The sequence below is a fragment of the Myxocyprinus asiaticus genome, chromosome 2, assembly GCF_019703515.2.
Source record: "Myxocyprinus asiaticus isolate MX2 ecotype Aquarium Trade chromosome 2, UBuf_Myxa_2, whole genome shotgun sequence".
Lineage (NCBI taxonomy): Eukaryota > Metazoa > Chordata > Actinopteri > Cypriniformes > Catostomidae > Myxocyprinus > Myxocyprinus asiaticus.
The window spans coordinates 43032794-43053172 of record NC_059345.1 but is presented as its reverse complement, the minus strand read 5'-3'; the positions used below and the strand labels follow the sequence as shown (position 1 = coordinate 43053172).

Genomic DNA, 20379 nt, shown 5'->3' with positions numbered 1-20379 from the left:
ACCTAAAATACAAAGTCTGGGGCAAAATAAATTTCGAGTGCCCAATACCTCACACATAAAACTGAATCTTCAACCAAAATTCTTGGATCTTAACACACCCCAAAAAAGACATGGGTTGTGTCTCCATCTTCTGATTGACATCGCCAGCAGGTGGGTGTGTCTTTAAGACCAAGCCTGTACAATCTAGAGGGGGTCCAATAGAATCTATGTAAAATCTTGAATTGCATAAGGCACACCCTTGCATCTCTAGATGCAGACTTGATGTTATTTAGAATCCTAGCCCACACTCCCTCCTCCAATACCAAGTTTAAATCTTTCTCCCATAATCTATTAAGAGAAGTTGAAGCTCCGTCCCCCAAACTCTGAATTAGCAGGGAGTAATACACTGATGCCTCATGACCTTTTCCAAAAGCAGTAATCACCACTCCCAGAGTATCTGCCGCTTTAGGGGGTGTAAACTACTCCCAAAAACAGTACAGAGCAGGTGACACAGCTGTAAATACTTACAGAACTGAGATCTGGGAATCCCAAAATGTTGAACCAAATTTTCAAAGGATCTCAACACTCCACTCTCATATAGGTCACCGAGTGTAGTAACCCCCCATGATCCACTGTAATCAGCAAAAAGGGACTTATTAATACATCATTTGGGGTTCAGCCATATGCTCAAGGCAACATTTAAATAAATGTCTGAATTAAACACTCTGGACACTTTTGTCCACACCGAGTGCAAATGCGAGACAACAGGGTGTAACTTCTCCAGTTAGTTTGATAGAAAGGCTTTGCAATGATGTAATAGGGGAAAGAACTTCCTGTTCAATACAAAACCAGGGAGGGGCTCTCTCAGGTGGAAGCGACCAATGAGCCAAATGTCTGAGACCGAATGCATAATAATAAAACAAAATCTTGGGTAGGCCCAGCCCACCTTTGTCAATTGGCCTATGTAACTTATTGAAATGTAATCTGGGACGCTTACCATTCCAAATGAAGGATTTTGCTATGCTATCAAATTGCTTGAAATAAGAGAGGGGGACATCTACAGGGAGAGATTGTAACAGGTGGTTACATTTTGGAATACAATTCATTTTAATAACATTAACCTTCCCAATCATAGATAAATGTAATGAAGCCCACCTGCCCACATCGCTCGAAAACCTTTTTTTATTAAGGGGTCAAAATGGACTCTAACTAAATCAGACAAATTTGCTGGGAATAAAATGCCCAAATACTTAATGCCCTGTTTGGGCCACTGAAAGGCACCCAGCTGAAAAGCCATTACTGGGCAGTACGCTGTCAGAGCCAAAGCTTCGGATTTAGACCAATTGACTCTGTATGCTGAGAACTTAGAAAAGGAATGAATAATTCTGTGGCGGCAAGGCATAGATCTAGTGGGTTCGGTTATGTATAATAAAATATCAGCGTAAAGCAAAAGCTTATGTGCCATACTTCCCACCACCACCCCTGGAAAATCATCTTCCCTTCTTATCGTGGCTGCTATTGGTTCCAGGGCAAGACAGAACAGTAATAGGGAAAGAGGGCAACCCTGCCGGGTGCCCCTATCAGGAGTAAACTATTCTGAAATTAATCCATTTGTTTGTACCGCTGCTACTGGGTGTCTATAAAGTAACTTAATCCATCCAATAAAAGTATTCCCGAACCCATATATTTTCAAAATCTTAAAAAGATAATCCCATTCTACCATATCAAACACCTTTTCGGTGTCAAGTGAGATGGCAGCGACCGGAGTCTGATCATTCGCCACTGACCACATGATATTGATGAAGCGCCTAATGTTAAAAGAAGAGCTGCGTCCCCGAATAAACCCCACCTGATCTATATGTATAAGATGTCATAACTTTACTCAGTTGGTTAGCCAGAATTTTTGACAATATTTTAACATTTAGCTGGATCAGGGAAATTGGACGGTAACTCTTACACTCGCTTGGATTTTTGTCCTTTTTAAGTATCAGACTGATCTGGGCTTGTGTCATGGTTGGAGGAGGCTTTCCATTCTTTAATGATTCCGTATAAACTTCTAGCAAAAGTGGAGCCAATTCTATAGCATAAAATCTAAAAAAATTGCCTGTAGGCAAGGCCTTACTTACCTTGCCAAGCTCCTCCAAGGTTATCTCAGAATCAAGAGAATTTTTTTGCTCAGTCGTCAGTTTAGGAAGATCTAATGGTCCCACAAAGTTTATAATATCTTCATCAGTAGACGAAGACATGGAACTATAAAGATCAATATAGAACTCTTTAAAGGCATTATTAATATCAATAGCCGAGGTAAAAATTTCACCACCAGCAGAGGGAATGGTAGAAAAAGACTCTCTCTGCTTTATATATCTAGCCAAAAGCTTCCCTGCTTTGTCCCCCGACTCAAAGTATGACAGTCTTTCCCTGAATAGCCAAAACTCCACCTTTCGCGACAAAATAGTATTATATCTGTATTTCAATCGGGTCAATTCTCTGTGGCCATCAGATGACATTCAGCGCTTCAGCTCTGCCTCGGCACTTTTAATATTCCCTTCTAACTCCATGAGTTCTCGTGCTTTGGACTTTTTGATGAATGAGGCATAATGTATGATCTGACCCTAAGAACTGCCTTAAGTTCCTCCCAAGCCATGCCTACAGAGGTCACTGGGGACCAGTTGGTCTCCATATACACATTGATTTCAGCCTTTAACATTTGTTGGAATTCAGGATTTTGCAAAAGGGATACATTAAAGCGCCAACTATATGATTTCTTTTTCTCCGTATTTGGCAATACCTCTAAACTCACCAGGGTGTGATCTGAGACTAAGATGTTTCCACTTGAGCAATCCACAACAGATGAAATGAGGGACTTAGATATTATAAAGAAATCTATTGTAGAATAAATCTTATGGACTGATGAAAAAAAAAAGTATAGTCCCTACAAGTCTCCAAATATCTGTAAGACCAAGATTTTTACACATCCTGTGAAGCGTCAATGTTGCTCTAGGGGGCTTACACACTTTTGCTTCACTATGATCAAAGACTGAGTCCATCAAAAGATTAAAGTCTTCTCGCAATATTATATCATGAGGGGTGCCAGCGGCTTGCAACATCCCTTCAAGATTTATAAAAAAGCCCTGCTCATCAACATTAGGTACGTAAATATTAGCCAAAATCAACCTTTGCCCCTGAATTTCTGCTAAAACAATAATGACTCTTCCTAATTTATCTTTAATCTGTTTGAGACATTTGAATTGTAGATGTTTACTTCTCAATGTAATCACTCCCTTGATCTTACTTGAGCCAGCACTAAAGAAAACATGTCCACACCATATCTTCCCAAATTTTTCAGCTTCCTGTGAGGAAAGATGCATTTCTTGAAGAAATACTATCACATTTCTTACGTTTATGAAGAGAAATAACCTTCCTTCTTTTTATGGGGTGCCCCAACCCATTCACATTCCACATGGAGAGAGACAATCCACTCATATTAACATTTGACATTTTGACATATTAGAAAAAATAGATTGTGTGTCAAAAACAAGATTTTAAAGACCACATTCCAACATTAGTGCAACAATCAACTTCCCCCCGAACCAAACAAACAGAAAAAAGAAAAATGTGCGCATTAACCCAGCGCACGACAGTGCCAACCAGTGTTCATCCCTCTAAACTCAAACAGTCCATGTACGCCTACGAGAGCCCCCGTGTCAACTTTGCTATTGGATTACTCAAGTCCAGTGCTTCTATACAAATTTTGTGAGACAGAATTATATAACAGAAGAAAATCTATAAAACAAACTCCAGCCAATAGGTAGAATAAACATAAAGAACGTGAAGATTCACCCACATACTGTCCCGAAGGTGTGTTCCTCCCCAAAACAAGCTCCAGCCTCTAGAGGAACCATCACACACACACACACACACACACACACACACACAAAAAACATTCAATTTCCTCAGACAGTCAAACGAATGTTCAGTGAGCCAGCTGTTTCATAAGTGCAGCAGATGACCTAATCATTCCAATGTCCTGCAAAAAAATATTCCACAAAACAAAGAATGTGCAGATTCATCCACAACTATCCCGAAGGAGTGTTATTCCACAAAACAAACTCCAGCCGCTAGGCGGAACCAGCACAAAAAGAAACAAAGAAGGTGCCCATTTTCCTCGGACGGTCAAGTGAATGTTCAGTTAGTCAGGTCCACTTTGCTGCAAAGCGAGCGCCACACAATGATTTACTCATTCCCTTGACTTTATAAAGGACAATGCTTGTTGTGGACAAGTAAATACTTTGTGGCCATCCTTAGTATCTATTCTCAATCTGGCTGGAAACATCAGTGCAAAAGCGATCTTCCGTTGATGTAAGAGTTTCTTGCATTCCTTGAAATTATCAAATTTCTCTCTTATCGAATTCGAAAAGTTTGGGAACAAGAAAATGTTGTGGTTCTTCCAAGAAAGCCTTCCTTTACTCCTTGCGTCATGTAACATGAGACCTTTATCGGATGATCTCAGAAATTTGGCCAGAATTGATCGGGGATTGTCTCCCTCCACGGATCTCAGAGCTGGAACCCTGTGAGCTTGATCAATTTCCAGCTTATGGCCTGTTATGTCGAGCAGACTTGGGAAGAGCTCGTCTAGGAATTTCACCATATCTGGGCCTTCTTCATTCTCAGGAATTCCAACAATTTGGACATTGTTTCGCCGATTACGATTCTCAAGGTCTTCCAACTTTTCCCAAACGCACTGCAAATCTGCCTTGGTCGCTAGCTGTTTAGCAGCTAATTCCCTCTCCGATGACTCAAGATAATCGATCCGTTTCTCGACGTCCCCCTCTATTGTAACCAACTCAGAGAATTTTGTCTCCATGGCCGTAATTGTTCGACGTATTACAGCAAAATCCTCCAAGTCCGCTACAACCTTCGTCAGCATCACCAACATACTCGACAGTTGACGTTAAATCTCTCCTGCCGCACTGTCCAAACTCAGTCCCTGGTCTGCGGCCCCGTCAGGGGTATCAGCTTGAGCAGGTAAGTGTCTTTTAATGTCTCCAGAGCCCGAGGATTTTGAATTCTTTGACATATTGACTTCATAGAACAGTTATGGAACAGGGTGTATCGAATCTCACCGGTTTATGACACAAAAATAATTTAAATCTAGCAAAGTGCGCAGAGCTCGCTGTTCACACGTCCGACCCTCGCACGGCGCCACACGACTCCTCCAGAATATTCCTTTTAAAGCAATATCACACATCTGTGATGTTCTGTTGTGCAGCACTTCATTTGACAAAAATATCTCCAGTGTTGTTTCGAATTGTGCTGTGAGGGTTTTGTATAAAAGCACTTAATTTGATAAACATATTGCAATGTTATGTTGAAAATTAATGTAAATTCAGTTAGTCATTAGTAGTTGCTGCATCATGTTGCTGCTCATTTACATAAAGTTAAACTTTTCGCTGGAAATGCCAGTGGTCATTGTAGCACATAACTGCACTATTTTGCCTCGATTTTACAAAAAATAAGGTGTGCAGTTACTGAATAAATAGGCTGAAACTCCTTTTTGTGTATATGCCACCTACCTTTTAAAATACCAGTGGCCAAAGCTGTTCCCTCACAGTAATCAGACCACTCATAACTACTGCTTCTGTTTTTGACTGGTTGACTTCTTTCGTGTCTTTTCATTCAGCATTGCCACTAGCAGCGCAGTATCTAAGGAGCTGACCAGGCTCCTAAAGATCCCTGTGGACACATACAGTAACATCCTCACAGTGCTCCAGCTCAAGCATTTTCCACCTCTCTTCGAATACTTCGATTATGAGTCACGCAAAAGCATGAGCTGCTATGTGCTCAGCAACATACTGGACTACAACACCACCATAGTGGCCCAAGATCAGGTATTATATCACATACAGTATTTTGAGAAGAATATGGTTGTTTGTCATGTATTTGCGCATCTTAACAGAAAACGCAATATGTCTTTTCAAAAATGGGATTGTTTAACCTACATTTGAGTCATTTGCTCTGATTTGCTCCTTTAATAAATGGGGACTAACAGGTTAACATGTAATGGTGTCAGTTTTACACATTACGCTGTGTGCCGTGGGTTTAAAGCACTGTTGAAGTTTTTGATTGCTTTTGGCTTTAAATGCTGTTTCAAACCAGCCCAGACGTTCTCTCCACCTGTAATTTAAAGGAGCATTGTTAAGTCTCCTTAAAATCTATGACTCTTTAGGGAAATGTCAGCTGATATTCAGACAAGCACCATTTGGTTCTGGCCATCACACAGAGGGAGGAATTTATTGATATTCCTCTGTTCCAATAATGCTGGAACTGCTTTGGCCTTTCCAAAGGACTGTGCCAAAACACCATGTTTTCTTTCACCCACTCATTTTGTGAGCAGTTAAAAAGAGAGCACTGACTACATAACAGTGAGGAACCATTTAAAGCCATTTGTTTGCTTTAGTCTAAGTAGAGCACTGTTTGAATAACTGGCCATGTAAAACATCTAGTCATATGACACTTATTATATTGATAATAACAGTACTATTGTTTAATTTATGTAAAAACCCATGGTTGCCTTACAGAGCATAATAAATAAGAAAACATCATGAAGAGCAATTAAATGCAAAAAACAAGATTGATCGAAAGACAATATGTGGATACAGCATGGAAACAACATGAATCAGAGGGAGACATAAATAACAAATTAAATGCTATAGCTTATAGATATTTTAGATGTCATTGGCATTACAATTATTTAATGAATTCATTGATCTAATTTGTCCAAATGGAAGCATGTAGACTTACAAAAAAAAAAAAAAAAAAAAAAAAAAGCAGCAGACCGACGCCAGAAAAAACATCATCAACCACAATATAATTCTTGACCTCTTATTTGTTAAGTATTACACCTGTTGGGCATAAACAATATCCTGGAAAATTGTGTCTTGAAATCTTCAGCAGTGAATAATACACTGCCTGGCCAAAAAAAGGTTGCATAGTCTAATATTTCATTGGACCGCCTTTAGCTTTGATTACGGCACGCATTCGTCGTGGCATTGTTTCAACAACCTTATGCAACGTCACAACATTTATTTCCATCCAGAATTGCTTTCATTTTTGGCCGAGATCTTGTATTGATGACGGGAGAGTCGAACCACTCCGTAAAGTCTTCTCCAGCACATCCCAAAGACTTTCAATGAGGTTAAAGGTCAGGACTCTGTGGTGGCCAATTCATGTGTGAAAATGATTCTTCATGCTCCCTGAATCACTCTTCCACAATTTGAGCCTGTTGAATCTTGGCATTGTTGTCCTGGAATATGCTTGTGTCGTCAGGGAAGAAAAAAAATCCATTGATGGGATAACCTGGTCATTCAGTACATTCAGTTAGTCCACTGACTTCATTTTATTGCCGCATAATGTTGCTGAGCCTAGACCTGACCAGTTGAAGCAGCCGCAGATCATAACACTGCCTACAGAGACTTGTACAGTGGGCACTATGCATGATGGGTGCATCATTTCATGAGCTTCCCTTCATATCCTGATGCCCCCATCCCTTTGGAATACGGTAAATCTGGACTCATCAGACCACATTACCTTTTTCCATTGCTCCACAGTCCAATCTTTATGCTCCCTAGCAAACTGAAGTAGTTTTTTCCGATTAGTCTCACTAACAAGTGGCTTTCTTGTGGCCACACAGCTTTTTAGTCCCAATCCTGTAAGTTCTCGTCACAGTGTGCATCGGGAAATGCTCATAATTTCACTATTAAACATGGCCGTGAGTTGTACTGTCGATTATTATTTATATATATATATATATTGTGACTTCAAGCGTTTTAGTGATCTCTGATCATGATCATTCAAGATTTTTTTCAGACCACATTTCTTCCGCAAAGCTGATGGTTCACCACTATCCTTCCAGGTTTTAATAATGCGTTGGACAATTTGAAACCCAATTTCAATGATTTCAGCAATCTCCTTAGTTGTTTTCTTTGCTTGATGCAGGCCAATAATTTGCCCCTTCTGAAACACAGTAACATCTTTTCCACGACCATGGAATATGTCTTCTGACATGGTTGTTTAAGAAATGAGAAGCTACACATTGCATCAGTTTGGGTTAAAATAATTGTTGCCAGCTGAAACATATTTATCACTGCAACAATGATCCAATCATAGGCTCTTAAGTTTCTGTTTATTTAAATCCAAACGGGAACTTTTTTTTTGGCCAGGCAGTGTACATCATATCATGAACAAGATCATTCAAACCATCGTGTGAGTCAATTTCTGACAACATCCTTTTTAATTATATTTTGGTGAGTGGGCAGAGACAAAAATATATTACAGTGAACCTCAGTCTTGCCTACAATCCACTACAGCATCTCAAAGAAGAAGTAATTATGTGAGCTCCACTGTCTTCATAAATAAGAAAGCATGAGGAGCAATTAATTACAGAAAACAAGACAAATCAAAAGTAAATAAGTTGGTTCGAAAGCAAATGGAAGCATGTGGACTATAAAAAGAAGTGGACCGAGCACTGAACCCTAGAGGATGTCGTGTTTTATTGGAGTGGTGGAGGATTAGTGTCTCTGAAATATAACAAATTTCTGCCTTTTACTTATGATACCAATGGCTGAAAGTCAAGTGAATAGTGTATTGTGGCAGATGCTGTCAATTGCTGAGTTTAGATCAAGAAGGAGAAGAATATTAAGTTCGCCTGAGTCGGAGAGAAGGTGGTTGTTGAGGACACTAAGAAGAGCTGTTTCAGTGCTGCAGTACATAGAGGATGGAAGCCAGACTAAGGTTTCATACATTTTGCTATTATTAACAACTAAGTTAGACTTTGAGACTGAAGCTTGAAAGCAACAACTTTTCTAACACCTTTGATCTATTATTACTTGGAGAATCCATCTTCTATTACTGGCACCTGAATTCAGATCTCTACAATGGATGTGAAAGAAAAGTATTTAGGTCCTTTGGTGTCATTTTAGGGGCAGTAAAATACCAAGATGTTGACAATGAACAGCATTTTCCACAGTGTCTCTGTTCTACCCTATTTGCCCCCTGCATTCCAGGCAAGATCTCATTGTCTCTCCTCACAGGTTGATGTGATCCTGAACCTGGTTTCTACACTGATCCAGGACCAACCAGATCAACCAGCTGAGGATCCCGACCCTGAGGACTTTGCTGACGAACAGAGTCTAGTGGGCAGATTTATTCATCTGCTGCATTCAGACGACCCTGACCAGCAGTATCTGGTACATGACCTCTCCTCTTAGCTCCTCCTTTCATCAGATAACAGAGCAGAACATTGTTAGACTACTCAAGGAGCTGCTGTGCTCTATAAAAATGCACTCTGTTTAAGTGCTCCATATTTGGGGGGAAGGGGGACAACATATTTCTTTGATCATTTCAATTGTGCTGGATACTAAACAGAAGTAATCACCTTGATGGAATATCACAAACAAATGATTGACAATGCTATGATTCTTTAACATCAGTAATTTACATCAGAAAAGCCAGAGCTGGTCTAATTAGCTTCCAGTGAAAGGTGATTCATTTAGCATTCAATCAGTTGATGAGGTCATCATGCTGCTCAATGAATTATTCAAATAGATTAATCTATTCTTTTGGATTCATGCCTCCCACAGATTTTAAACACAGCCAGGAAACACTTTGGTGCTGGGGGGAACCAGAGAATTCGGCACACTCTACCCCCGCTGGTGTTCGCTGCTTATCAACTGGCCTTCCGTTACAAAGAGAACTCCTCCTCGGTATGTCCCACATTCAATCAGGAAACATCCCTCTGCCATAAAACAACACCTTAGCTCTGTTCCAAAACCTATTGAGCTGCCTTGCCTTTTACTGTCTATGTAGACAGCAACCTTTACAGACATCATCCTAACTGAAATGGAACCTGATAAGTTAATGATTTGAAACGCTCTTCATGGGCTTTCGGCAACGGCACAGAGAACAGTATAAACGGAAGCAAGTGAAAAAAAAATCTTTTTTTTTCCTCCCACTTTTCTCCCCAATTTGGATTGCCCAATTCCCAATGTGCTCGAGGTCCTCATGGTGGTGTAGTAACTTGCCTCAATCTGGGTGGCGGAAGACGAATCTCAGTTGCCTCCACGTCTGAGACCGTCAGTCCACACATCTTATCACGTGGCTTGTTGAGCGCGTTACCGCGGAGACGCTTCGCGCTATTCTTCGCGGCATCCACACACAACTCATCACGCACCCCACAGAGAGCGAGAACCACATTATAGCGACCATGAGAATGTTACCCCATGTGACTTTACCCTCCCTAGCAACCGGGCCATTTTGGTTGCTTAGGAGACCTGGCTGGAGTCACTCAGCATGCCGTGGATTCGAACTTGCGACTCCAGGGGTGGTAGTCAACGTCTTTACTCGCTGAGCTACCCAGGCCCTCAGATAATGTTATCTTAATTAAAAATTAATTAGCATAATTTATGGAAACTGTGATAAGCATTTGTATTAAACTTGCATTTGTCTTGTGCAGATATGGTTAAACTTTAATTTGCTCTTTTTTGAAAAGCTTAATAAAATCAGTTCTGCCACAAATTAAAAGCTTTTAAATGAATTCTGTTGGCAGATATGGATAATCCATATTCAGGAAATGAAAATGTCATCCATATTCAGGAAATGAAAATGCACCGTCTATTTCTCATGGAAGTATATTTGTATATAAGTATATTTCTCACTTCCTGTTACGGTTGCTGCCGGCACGCTGCACGAGTCTGTGTTTGTAGCTTGCTTGTCTGCTTAGCATTGCTTATCCTTCTTATACATTCATTGCTTTATCCTTTACCATTTAACCGCGTACTTTGGTTTTTTCCACTTTTTTACTGTTTCAACTGCGTGTGTTTTACTTCGTGCTCCCGTTTTCTCTCTTTTATATTTTATTTTTTTTCCGCTTGTCTACATCTCACGTCTCGACTTAGTGCATTCGTTTTCTCCTCTGTGGTTTGCACGGATTATTGCATCAATCTCAAACCTCTGCTGATCAGGAAAAACATAGAACCATATGGATCTCAAACCCTCACTGCTCAAGAACAACCATAACAACAAAAAACAATTGTGGTAAGTCATGGCATCCGCTCATGTTATTTCTTCCTGCATTGCATGTGGCATGTTTACTATAGCTTCTTCCATCAGCAGTGCAGCATTTACATGTGATAAATGTAAGAAATTAGTAAGGCTGACAGAGAAGATTAATGAGTCCGAACGCTAGTGGAGGTCAGTGAGAAAGAGAAGCCGGTAGATACTGTTTCCAATGTGGGTAGTACAGCGAGCAACACACACTTTGGTTCCAGGTGTAGAGCCCCCGCAGCAGGGCGTTTGGGTGACGTCTCGGCAGAATACTTGCTCAGCAAAGTGACATCACTCTCCCCTTCCTCTTAGGGTTTCCAATCGATTCTCCCCACTCAGTGATGCACCCACTGAGAACCATGTTGAAAGCACCCTTGTTATAGGATATTCTTTTGTAGGGGACATGGAAATAGAGTCTCCAGCCACTATTGTTAAATGCATTTCGGGGGTTCAGGCATCTGACATCAGATCAAATTTACAAGTGCTGGCTAAAGCTAAAGGTAGATTTTCTAAAATTGTTATTCATGTTGGCACTAATGATGTCCACCTTCACCAGTCGGAGATCACTAGAGATAATGTTAAAGAGGTGTGTGAACTTGCAAAAATGATGTCAGACACTGTAATATACTCTGGCCCCCTCCCTGCTCGTCGTGGTGACGAGGTTTATAGTAGATTAGTGTCACTGAATGGCTGGATGTCTGAGTGGTGTCTGGAGAATAGCATAGGATTTAGTAGTTTTTGGGGTAGACCTGACCTGCTAAAGAGAGACAGACTCCATTCCTCCAGGGAAGGTGCTGCTCTTCTCTCTAGTAATTTGGCTCATAGTCTTAATAGTGATAGTATTTGACTAACTGGGGCCCAGGTCAGGAAGCAGACAAACTGTTTAATCCGAACGTCTGCTAGCTGCCTTGAGACGTCACTTAGGTCACTTAAACTATAACATACAGAGACAGTATCACCTAGATATCATATAGAGACTGTGTCTGTTCCCCGAACTACCAAACACAAACCCCTCACTAAATCATTTAGAAAAAATTTGATTAAGGTCAAACTTGAAGAAAACAAAATAATTGAAGATAAACATCATATAAAGGTAGGGCTACTAAACCGATCTCTTTCAACCAAAGCACTAATTGTAAATGAAATTATTACAGATCATAGTTTGGATGCGCTCTGCTTGACTGAATCCTGGCTTAAACCGGATGAATATGTTAGTTTAAAGGAATCTACTCCCTCAGGTTATTGTTATAAACATGAGCCTCGTCTGAAGGGTCGAGGAGGAGGAGTTTCTACAATTTACAGTGATGTTTTTGGTGTTACTGAGAGGACAGGATACAAGTTTAAGTCTTTTGAACTAATAATGCTTAATGTGACACCGTCAGATATAAATAAAAAAACTCTGTCGGCTTTTGCCCTTGCTACAGTGTATAGAACACCTGGGCCGTATTCTAATTTCCTTGGTGAATTTTGTATCAGATATAGTAGTTAATGTTGATAGAACTTTAATTGTTGGTGACTTCAACATTCACATAGATAATGAAAATGACACATTTGGATTAGCATGTATCGATATTCTCAACTCTCTTTGAGTCAGCATATTTTAGCAAACTCACAGAAAATAACCACAACAATCCTGGTGTTTATTCAGTACTGTGGCCAAATTGGTTAGGAATAAAGCCTCGACTGAACCAGATATTCCGTCGCAGCATAATAGTATTTACTTATATGACTAATAGATTTTTTTTTACTGATAAAATAGAAATTATCAGAAATAAAATTGGAGTTATGCAATCAACAGTCACAGCACTTCAGAAAACAGTGTCTCATAATTTTCCTCACGAGCAGCTTCAATCCTTCGCTGTCATTGGTCATGAAGAGCTAACAAAACTAATCAAAAAATCAAAAGTCAAACATGTATGTTAGATCCAATACCAACTAAGCTCTTAAAAGAGGTATTCCCTGTAATCTCAGAACCTCTTCTTAATATTATTAACTCCTCACTATCCTTAGGCCATTTCCCAAGAAACTTTAAAATGGCAGTTATTAAACTGCTTATTAAGAAGCCTGATCCTGGAGAATTGGCTAATTTTAGACCAATTTCAAATCTACCATTTATGTCGAAAATACTAGAAAAGGTAGTGTCCTCCCAACTATGTTCATTTCTACAGATTAATGGTATATATGAACAATTTCAGTCAGGATTTAGGCCCCATCACAGTACAGAGACTGCACTTATCAGAGTTACAAATGACTTGCTCTTATCATCTGATCGCGACTGCATTTCTCTTCTAGTGCTTTTAGATCTTTTAGTGCTGCCTTCGACACCATAGATCATGACATTCTCTTGAATAGGCTGGAGAATTACTGTATGTTGGCATTAGTGCATTAGCATGGTTTAGGTTCTATTTAACGGATCACTACCACTTTATATGTGTAAACGATGAATTGTCAAATCAAACTAAAGTATGGAGTGCCACAGGGATCAGTTTTAGGGCCTCTGCTTTTCTCCTTATACATGCTTCCCCTGGGAGATTTTATCAGAAATCGTGGAATAAATTTCCAGTGTTATGCCAACAATACCCAACTTTATATTTCTTCTAAACCCGACGAAATTTCACAATTCTCCAAATTAGCAGAGTGTATCAATGAAATCAAAGATTGGATGGCCAGAAATTTCCTTCTACTCAATTCCGACAAAACAGAGGTACTAATTATTGGACCAAAAACCTCTAAAAATAAGCCGCTAAAATATAATTTGACTCTCGATGGATGTACTGTTATGTCCTGGCCTGTTAATAGTTCCTAGAATATCAAAATCCACAAAAGGAGGTAGATCCTTTTCCTATTTGGTTCCTAAACTATGGAATAGTCTCCCTAATACCGTTCGGGATGCAGACACACTCATCAACTCACAATTAGGCTGCTTTAGTTAGGTCTGCCGGAACCAGAAACTTTTCTCAGAAACATTTCTAATATCTATAACTCTGCAATAAATTGAATGGCATCTACGCTAATATTAGTCTATTTGTTTACATTTGATTCATATCCCGAGGTTACCAGAGCCGGCCAGATCCTGCTCCGTTCCTGCTTGGTGTTGGATTCCACTGCTACGTGTCTCTGAGTGGTGATGACAAACTACAGCAGGTACTAGCCAGACATCACTTCAGTCTTTTATGATGGACTTTAGAGGATGAACTGATGCCAACTCCAACTGTAAGACACGGATACTTCATATGCCACTGCCTGAACCTTGGATTTAGGATGGACCCCACCGAACCTCACCAAAATGACCTGCCAGTTGAACTGTGATGCACCTCATTGATCTCTGCTTGCATCATCTTTGTCTATTGATGGACTACACTCTTGAAATGGAATACATAGATTATCAATTAATTGTCAACAAAAGCCTTCATCAGCCAACTAACAAAGGACAATGCATCTATGTGACTTCTGCAGCTAATCCAGGATGGACTTCAAAGACATTAGCCATAAATCTTACAGTTCATAAAAAATATTTTTTTAAACATTGGACCTTAACACTTACTTAGTTTACATATTTTAAAGCATGACTTGCACTGCACACAAATAACTAATATTGGCATTATATTCATGTTGTTTAGCCAGAGTGGAACTGGCCCCCACAGTGAGCCTGGTTTCTCCCAAGGTTATTTTTCTCCATTAACCAACATTTTATGGAGTTTTGTGTTCCTTGCCACAGTCGCCTTTGGCTTGCTCACAGGGGTTCTAAATACAATTATTATTTAATTATTTATTTTTAAACACAATATACAATCATATTTAATCAAACTACACAATGATGACTCTAAGACTTTATAGACATTACATTTTCATTTTCTGCTAAAGCATGATTTTCTGTAAAGCTGCTTTGAAATGATCTGTGTTGTGAAAAGTGCTATACAAATAAAAATGACTGACTGACTGATTTGCACAGCCGTCATCTGTCATATTGTCACACTTACTCAAATGCACTCACATGTGAATCACAGTTTATTATAGAAGAGATGTCAATCTTTATTTTCCACAGGATGATAAATGGGAAAAGAAATGTCAGAAGATTTTCTCATTCGCCCATCAGACCATCAGTGCTCTGATCAAAGCAGAGCTGGCCGAGTTACCTTTGAGGCTCTTTCTCCAGGGGGCTCTGGCAGCTGGAGAGATTGGCTTTGAGAACCATGAAACCGTTGCCTACGAGTTCATGTCTCAGGTAGAAAAGCATTTTGATTACACGCCAGATAGGTCACTATCGAGATGTCAAATGTGCGTGAATTCTTTATTTTTTTCTTTAACATTCATTACTATTCACAATGATACAACAATAGCCTGAGAGGAAGAATAGATCAGAAAAGAATTACTTTTTAGTGTCTCATTCTTGCACCAAAACATTTGTTCTGGAAAGGTGCTATTTCATTTGTGCGTTTGTATGTCCCAAGGCATTCTCTCTGTATGAGGATGAGATCAGCGACTCAAAGGCTCAGCTGGCCGCCATCACCCTTATCATTGGCACGTTTGAGCGTACGCGGTGCTTCAGCGAAGAAAACCACGAGCCTCTGCGTACTCAGTGTGCGCTTGCTGCTTCAAAACTGCTGAAAAAACCTGACCAGTGTCGTGCTGTCAGTATCTGTGCCCACCTCTTCTGGTCTGGACGCAACACTGACAAGGGCGGAGAAGAGGTCAGTACACATATTATAAGAAGGGCCAATGTGATATCTGGTGTTCGAATTAGGCTAGTTGTTACTGTGTGGCTGTGAATCAGAATGACCTCAAGTTGTAATTGGATTGCAGATAACATATTTTTTTAAGTTTCTTAGTTCATTTGTAAGTCATATTGACTTTTAGTTTTTTTTGGGGTCTTTATTTTTTATAGGACAGTAGAGTTTGACAGGAAAGTAGGGTTGAGAGAGAGAGAGGAGTTGGATCATGAGTTGGACCCAGGTCGGACTCGAAACTGGGTCCCCGTGAGCAGACAGCTCTTATACGTCCTGAGCACTGCAGCACAGCCCACTGCACCACAGAAAAATCAATACAGAAATTAAAAACTAAAATTCGTAAAAAAAAAGAAATGTTGACATGAGTAATGCAGAATATTCTTTTATTAATATTTCTTAAAATAAACAGTTGAACAATTGTATTTTAAAATAAGATTAAAATTTGAAAAACTTTTTGTCATGTGGTGTAACCAACATGTTGACAAAAACCATAAAATAAAGAGGACCTCTTTAGACCCTTAAGACTGAGAATGTTTTAACAAAATATATGATATTTTGCCTTTTTCTTTTCATAAAAAAACAAAAACAAACAAACAAAACTTGACATGTGTTTTAAACTAGATTTTAAAAGATTTTTACTTTTATTTGTTTTACCTCAAACAACCTTATTTGTCAATTACCCATGTATCAGTTAGTTATATTTGCTGGAAATTCAAACAAAAATGTATTTATTAAATACTCATATGATAATGCCTGTTTTTGGATAATCTAGTGAAATAAATACTTTACAAATGAAAAGAACATTTTTATTTGATCTTTTTTTCTTTCTTTTTTTTTATTTGAAACCAAAACGTGATTTTTCATGACAAATAAATCAGAATCAGCTTTATTGCCAGGTATGCTTACACATACAAGGAATTTGTTTTTGTGACAGGAGCTTCCAGTGCACAACAGTACAATATAGTGACAAGACAGAGAGAGTAAAAAATAAAATAAATAAAAATAGAATAAATATGAACATTTTATAGAAAATAAAGTATATATAGAATACACAATAAGACAAATATATATATATGCTTCTGGTGCTCAGAGCTCTGGAGCATCGGCCAGAAGGCAAAAAAGTAGTGGGCTGGGTGAGTGGGGTCCAGAGTGATTTTTTCCAGCCTTTTTCCTCACTTTGGAAGTGTACAGTTCTTGAAGGTAGGGCAGGGGACAACCAGTAATCCTCTCAGCAGTCCGAACTGTCCTTTGTAGTCTTCTGATATCCGATTTCGTAGCTGCACCAAACCAGACAGTTACTAAAGTGCAGAGGACAGAGTCTGAGTAGAACTGTATCAGCAGCACCTGTGGCAGTTTGAACTTCCTCAACTGGCAAAGGAAGTACAATCTCTGCTGGGTCTTTTTCACAATGGAGTCAAAGTGGGTCTCCCACTTCAGGTCCTGTGAGCTGGTAGTGCCCAGGAACCTGAATGACTCCACTGCTGCTACAGTGCTGTTTAGAATGGTGAGGGGGGTCAGTGTTGGTTTGTTCCTTCTAAAGTCCACAATCATCTCCACCGTTTGGGCATGTTCAGCTCCAGGTTGTTTTGCCAGCCGTTCAACCTCCCTTCTGTATGCAGACTCATCGTCATCTCGGATGAGGCCGATGACTGTGATGTCGTCTGCAAACTTCAGGAGCTTGACAGAGGGGTCCTTGGCGATGCAGTCTTTGGTGTAGAGGGAGAAGAGTAGTGGGGAGAGCACACATCCCTGGGGGGCACCAGTGCTGATTGTACAGGTGCTGGAAGTGAGTTTCCGCTGTCTCACAAGCTGCTGCCTGTCCGTCAGAATACTGGTAATCCACTGACAGATAGACATGGGAACAGAGAGTTGGTGTAGTTTAGTCTGGAGTATAGCTGGGATGATGGTGTTGAAAGCCAAACTGAAGTCCACAAAAAGGATCCTTGCATATGTCCCTGGTCTGTCCAGATGTTGCAGGATATGATGCAATCCCATGTTGACTGCATCTTCCACAGACCTGTTTGCTCGATAAGCAAATTGAAGGGGATCTAGAAAGAGTCAAGTGATGTCCTTCAGGTGGGCCAACACCAGTCTCTCAAATGATTTCATGACCACAGATGTCAGAGCGACAGGTCTGTAGACATTAAGTCCTGTGATTTTGGGTTTCTTTGGGACAGGAATGATGATTGAGTGTTTGAAGCAGCATGGGACTTCACACTTCTCCAGTGATCTATTGAAGATCAGTGTGAAGATGGGGGCCAGCTGGTTAGCACAGGATTTTAGACAAGCGGGTGTAATGCTGTCTGGGCCCTGTGCTTTCCTTGTCTTTTATTTTCGGAAGACACGGCACACCTCTTCTTCACAGATCTTAAGTGCAGGTTGAGTAGCAGGAGGGCGGTTGCAGGAGTTGTTGGTGTTTGTTTGAAGTGAAGGTCAGAGCGGGTGTGGGGTGTGAGATTGGGCCTTTCAAATCTGCAGTAGAACACATTCAAGTCGTCAGCCAGTTGTTGGTTCCCTACAGTGTTGGGGGCAGGAGTCCTGTAGTTTGTAAGTTGTTTTAGGCCACTCTACACTGATGCAGGGTTGTTAGCTGAAAACTTGTTTTTCAGCTTATCAGAATAGTTCCTTTTAGCCACTCTGATTTCCTTATTCAGTGTGTTCCTGGCCTGATTGTACAAGACCTTATCCCCAGCTCTGTAAGCAACCTCTTTGGCCTGACGAAACTGCCTGAGTTCTGCTGTAAACCATGGTTTGTCGTTGTTGTATGTGAAGCAAGTCCTAGTAGCAATGCACATATCCTCACAGAAACTGATATATGATGTCAGAATATCTGTGAGCTCGTCCAGGTCTGTGGCTGTAGCCTCAAAAACACTCCAATCAGTGCAGTCAAAGCAGGCTTGTAGTTCCAGCTCTGCTTCATTGGTCCATCTCTTTACAGTCCTTACTACAGGTTTAGCAGATTTTAGTTTCTGTGTGTAGGTTGGAAGAAGATGAACCAGACAGTGATCAGAGAGTCCCAAAGCTACTCTAGGGACAGAGCAATATGCATCCTTTATTGTTGTGTAGCAATGATCCAGTATATTTCTGTCTCTGGTTGGGCATGTAATGTGCTGTTTTATTTGGGCAGTTCACGTGTGAGGTTTGCTTTGTTAAAATCCCCAAGAATAATAATAAGTGAGTCCAGGTATTGTTAAATAGTTCTGGCATCAGTGCGACTTCACGTTATGCATTACACAAGTTATAAACAAAAGACTGAAAACAGTAAATCTAAGATTATAAAACAGATAATATTAAAATCTAATTGGATGAGCCACATTTTGAGCCCTTTTAAATAGTCATTATACGCATACATTTGACCGTGCATCAATTTAATTCTCCATTATGTGGTAAGTGGCAACATTGCTCTGCAACTTCAAATAACTAAACTCAGCTTTGGGTTATGCCTAACAGCATCCCTTAATAACATGTTCCTTCTCGGTTTAACTTGTTTGGGACACATTACTCTCTGTATTTTTGTATTACTCCATCACTCTCATGTGTAAATAATGTAAAGCAGACTTACCCAGCCCTATCTGTGAAAAAAGCGACCTGTCTGATGCTCTGGTCTCCTGTTGAACATTTAATTTCAAAAGCATGCGCATGAATCCCTCCCTTTGCTGCTATATAACCTTGTTTTGTGCACAGGGCCATTCTCACACCCTGTCTACAACGGACACAAGCGGCGTGTCACATCGCATAAAGTATACCTTTCCCATTCTTATTAATGACTCTGTCTACACTGGAAGCATCCGTTGCAATGCGTAGCACCGACAGTAAACATATCCCCCCCTTCCTGTTGCTGACGAGCTGCTGAACAACTCCAGCCCCTTTATTACTCGAGTTCACGCTGATTGGTCTATGCTGTCTGCACGTTACTTGGAATGTTCACTTCAACGCTTTCAGTGTAGACGGCCTCAAGCCACTGCTTCGCGTCAACAGACACGTCCGGTGTAGTGTCATGCTGAAACAGAAATGTACTCCCCAAACTGTTGCAACAAATTTGAAAATGCACTATTCTCTAGAATGTCACTTTGTGGCAGTAGTATTTGCGCTGCTTTCACGTCATGTCAGAATTACTGTAACTGTATGAGGTGGCTACATGGAGGTTCTACTCAGAGCCGTTCATGTCCTGCGACCTTGGAAGTTATGTATTTTCTGTGATAACACTCTTAATGCCAAAATGGCTTTGTTGATTACAGCAACATATTTATCACTGCATTAATTCATTAATTCACCTCTATATGTTGTTGCTAAATGTTTAAGAACAAAATAAAATGCTCCAGGTAACGATGGCATAATAAAATGGCAAATCAAACAGAAATATGTGTTCACTACCTTTAACTGTTGAGGCCGCTGCCATATAATATTGGTTCTTTTCATATGGCGTCACGACTGTAATGTTGGAGCTTTCATAGAATTCCGAGTTTACATACAACTTGTAATTACGAGTTCTACAAAGATGTTAATGCTTGAAGTCGGAATCTCATAATTATGGTAAGTCTGACATGATGTGAATGCACCATATGATATGTCC

The 20379-nt window shown here is 40.1% G+C and overlaps 1 protein-coding gene across 1 annotated transcript in view; it reads left to right on the top strand.

Annotated features, from left to right (window-relative positions):
- The window catches only part of LOC127451665 (vacuolar protein sorting-associated protein 35-like), a 63421-nt gene that overhangs the window by 34404 nt on the left and 8638 nt on the right, over positions 1-20379 (top strand). Inside the window, 5 exon segments of the mRNA XM_051716519.1 lie at positions 5660-5867; positions 9069-9224; positions 9618-9740; positions 15125-15304; positions 15531-15770. Coding sequence (XP_051572479.1) covers positions 5660-5867; positions 9069-9224; positions 9618-9740; positions 15125-15304; positions 15531-15770 — 907 coding nt within the window.